The 2716-nt window shown below is 27.6% G+C and overlaps 1 protein-coding gene across 1 annotated transcript in view; it reads right to left on the bottom strand.

Annotated features, from left to right (window-relative positions):
- Window positions 1-2716, bottom strand: part of LOC108556140 (collagen alpha-1(I) chain) — a 15259-nt gene that overhangs the window by 6355 nt on the left and 6188 nt on the right. The window contains 6 exon segments of the mRNA XM_017912108.1: window positions 1-68; window positions 1052-1176; window positions 1255-1393; window positions 1872-1985; window positions 2133-2198; window positions 2287-2330. The exon segment at window positions 1-68 is cut by the window's left edge and continues 1 nt beyond it. Of these exon segments, the coding sequence (XP_017767597.1) occupies window positions 1-68; window positions 1052-1176; window positions 1255-1393; window positions 1872-1985; window positions 2133-2198; window positions 2287-2330 (556 nt within the window).

The raw sequence follows: 2716 nt of genomic DNA, 5'->3' as shown, positions 1-2716 counted from the left end.
AGTCCCCTTGGGCCGACTGGACCAACTGATCCTGGAGGACCAGGTTCTCCATCTTCACCGGTATTACCCTGACAATAATGTATAATTTTATGTATAAAATATATTGATTGTGTCAAATAATTCTACTGAACAGATACAATATTTCATTAATAATAATTTAAAAGTAACATTCTGAGTTATCTAATATAATTTTTAATTTTGTTTTAATTTTTATAATTTTCATAATTATATATTACCCTAATAATAATGTATAATTTTATGTATAAGATCTATTGATTATGTCAAACAATTTTATAATACAGGTATAATATTTTATTAACAATAATTAAAAAGTAATATACTGAGTTATCTAATATAATATATAATTTTGTTTTAATTTTTATCATTTTTATAATTATATAATTATATAAAATTTATAATTTTTAATTTTGTTTCTCTTTCAGTGATAAGAGGAATTCTTTAAGATTATTGCTTAAATCCTTATTTTCTTAAAATCACATTTCTCGATGCTTCTTTTTAAACAAGATGATGTTATGTTTTTATTATTATAATATTTTGATCCATGTGTTGAATATTATGCAGATCTTTAAATGATCTAAGAAGTTATATAAGTCAATTAAAAAATCAAGCAACTCTTGTAATCGCTAATTTAGTAAGTAATAGAACAAACAAAATCGAATACTTCGTGAAACTTTAAGATAAATATATCTTATTGGTAATATTTTTATACTCAAAATTCACCATTTTATCGAATTTGATTACAGAAAATTGAATATTATATTATTAAAAATAAAATTACTTGCAGATTATCTTCGATGAATCTTTTATTGTTATACAGTTGTGTCTTTCTCGCAATTATATAATCTTTACAATTTATATATTTACTTATGTCTTTAAACAATGAAGGTATCCAAATATGATGAATATAGTATATCCATATATACGTAAATATTGATATTTTTCGCGATTGTTGCATACTATATAATAAGTTTTTAAGCTCTATTTATATTTTATCAAGTTATTAATTATGCATTAATTAATTAATACGTACATCTTTCCCAGTTAAACCAGGCAATCCTCTTGGGCCTGGTGAACCAGGCGGACCCGGAGTTCCAGGTTCTCCAGGTTCTCCACGCACTCCTTGAAACCCTTGTGGTCCTGGTGGTCCAGGTAGGCCTAATAAAAGTTGAAAAATATTGAATATACATGTAACAACGAGCAGTTAAAGGTAATTGTCAAAGTTAAAAGTGTTACCTGATGGACCACGGGGACCAATAGGACCTACTTGCGTTTGTAGATAAGCTTCTGGGCCGTACAAAGGTGCTGCTGCTCCGGTTGGCCCTTTATCTCGATTAGCTTGAGATAAAGCTAATTGTTGATAATACATTGATACCTGTCAACACCAATTTATTATTAACACTAGAACTACCGATCTTTAATGGGTACCTAACTATAACGTGCACAGATTATAGTAATTTCAGCGATACGATGAATATGAGTGAATATATTGATTACAGTTCTTTCTTAATACGAGTTGATACCAATTTTATTCTCAAAGCAGGTGTATGTGTTCGGTGATTGCAAAAAGGAAAATTCTGGGACCAGTCATTTTGACTGGGTTGGTAGTTCTAGTGTTAAGAAAGTGTAGTGCAGCATATGATTTTATTATGAACGTAACTTATAATAATACGATATACGATATAATAATACAATATTATGTGCTAAATATATAATACCATGATAAATATAAATATACCGGGTGTCTTACGAATTCTGTACTGTTGATTGTAAACAGTAGACGAAAATCTAAGTTTAACATTAATAATTAAGTAAGAAATATTAATTAGAAACAAATATTAATGATTTCTTACATCGGGTACAGGTCCTGGAGGTCCTGGTGGTCCTGGAATTCCTGGAGATCCAGGTTGTCCTGGAAATCCAGCGTCTCCTGGACGACCACTGTCTCCAGGTCTACCAGGTTCTCCCTAATTTATGAAAATGGTATGAGTTGTTACTAAAAGATTATTTATTGTCAGGTTTAATTTTATGATAAAACGTGTTAGTATATGTATATGCTATTAATAATAATAGTTACAAAATTAAATTATATAATATGTTTTTATTATATTTACCCTAGGTCCAGGAACAGCGACTGCACTTATCACATTACTTTCTCCAGGAACGATTTCTGTTGGTGACTACCATTGAAAATAAATAAAATTTATAACTATGGATATTCGTAATTTTACGTGTATAGGTACTCCGAATGTCATATTATATACTTACTAAATGACTTCTTTCTGAAGTACTGTGTTGTTCATCTGGTACTTCTGTCAAGATGTACGAAACATAGGAATACGCTTGTTAAATTTTTTAATGTTTAAACCTATGTTTATTTTATTAATGTGTTAATTTTTTGGGATGTGTTAATATACAATATTATCATAAATCTAGTATAAAGGTAAAAAATTGAAAGTTAAAGGATTCCTAATTTTACAATATTTAATTTTTTAAGATTTCTATAAGCCTAATTTGTATACAAGTACTTTGTGTAATTGCAATTTTTCATGTGGAATTTCTTTAATGGTACAATTAATTACACTAATAAGTAATTATATAAATTAAATAAATCCAATATTATTTATTATTAGTTCATTATTAATATTTTCTAATGTTATCTAATATAATATTATCTATATCATATATCTAACATTAA

Source organism: Eufriesea mexicana, unplaced genomic scaffold, assembly GCF_001483705.2.
Source record: "Eufriesea mexicana isolate 0111107269 unplaced genomic scaffold, ASM148370v2 scaffold325, whole genome shotgun sequence".
Taxonomy (NCBI): Eukaryota; Metazoa; Arthropoda; class Insecta; order Hymenoptera; family Apidae; genus Eufriesea; species Eufriesea mexicana.
This window is presented reverse-complemented; position numbering and strand designations above follow the sequence as displayed.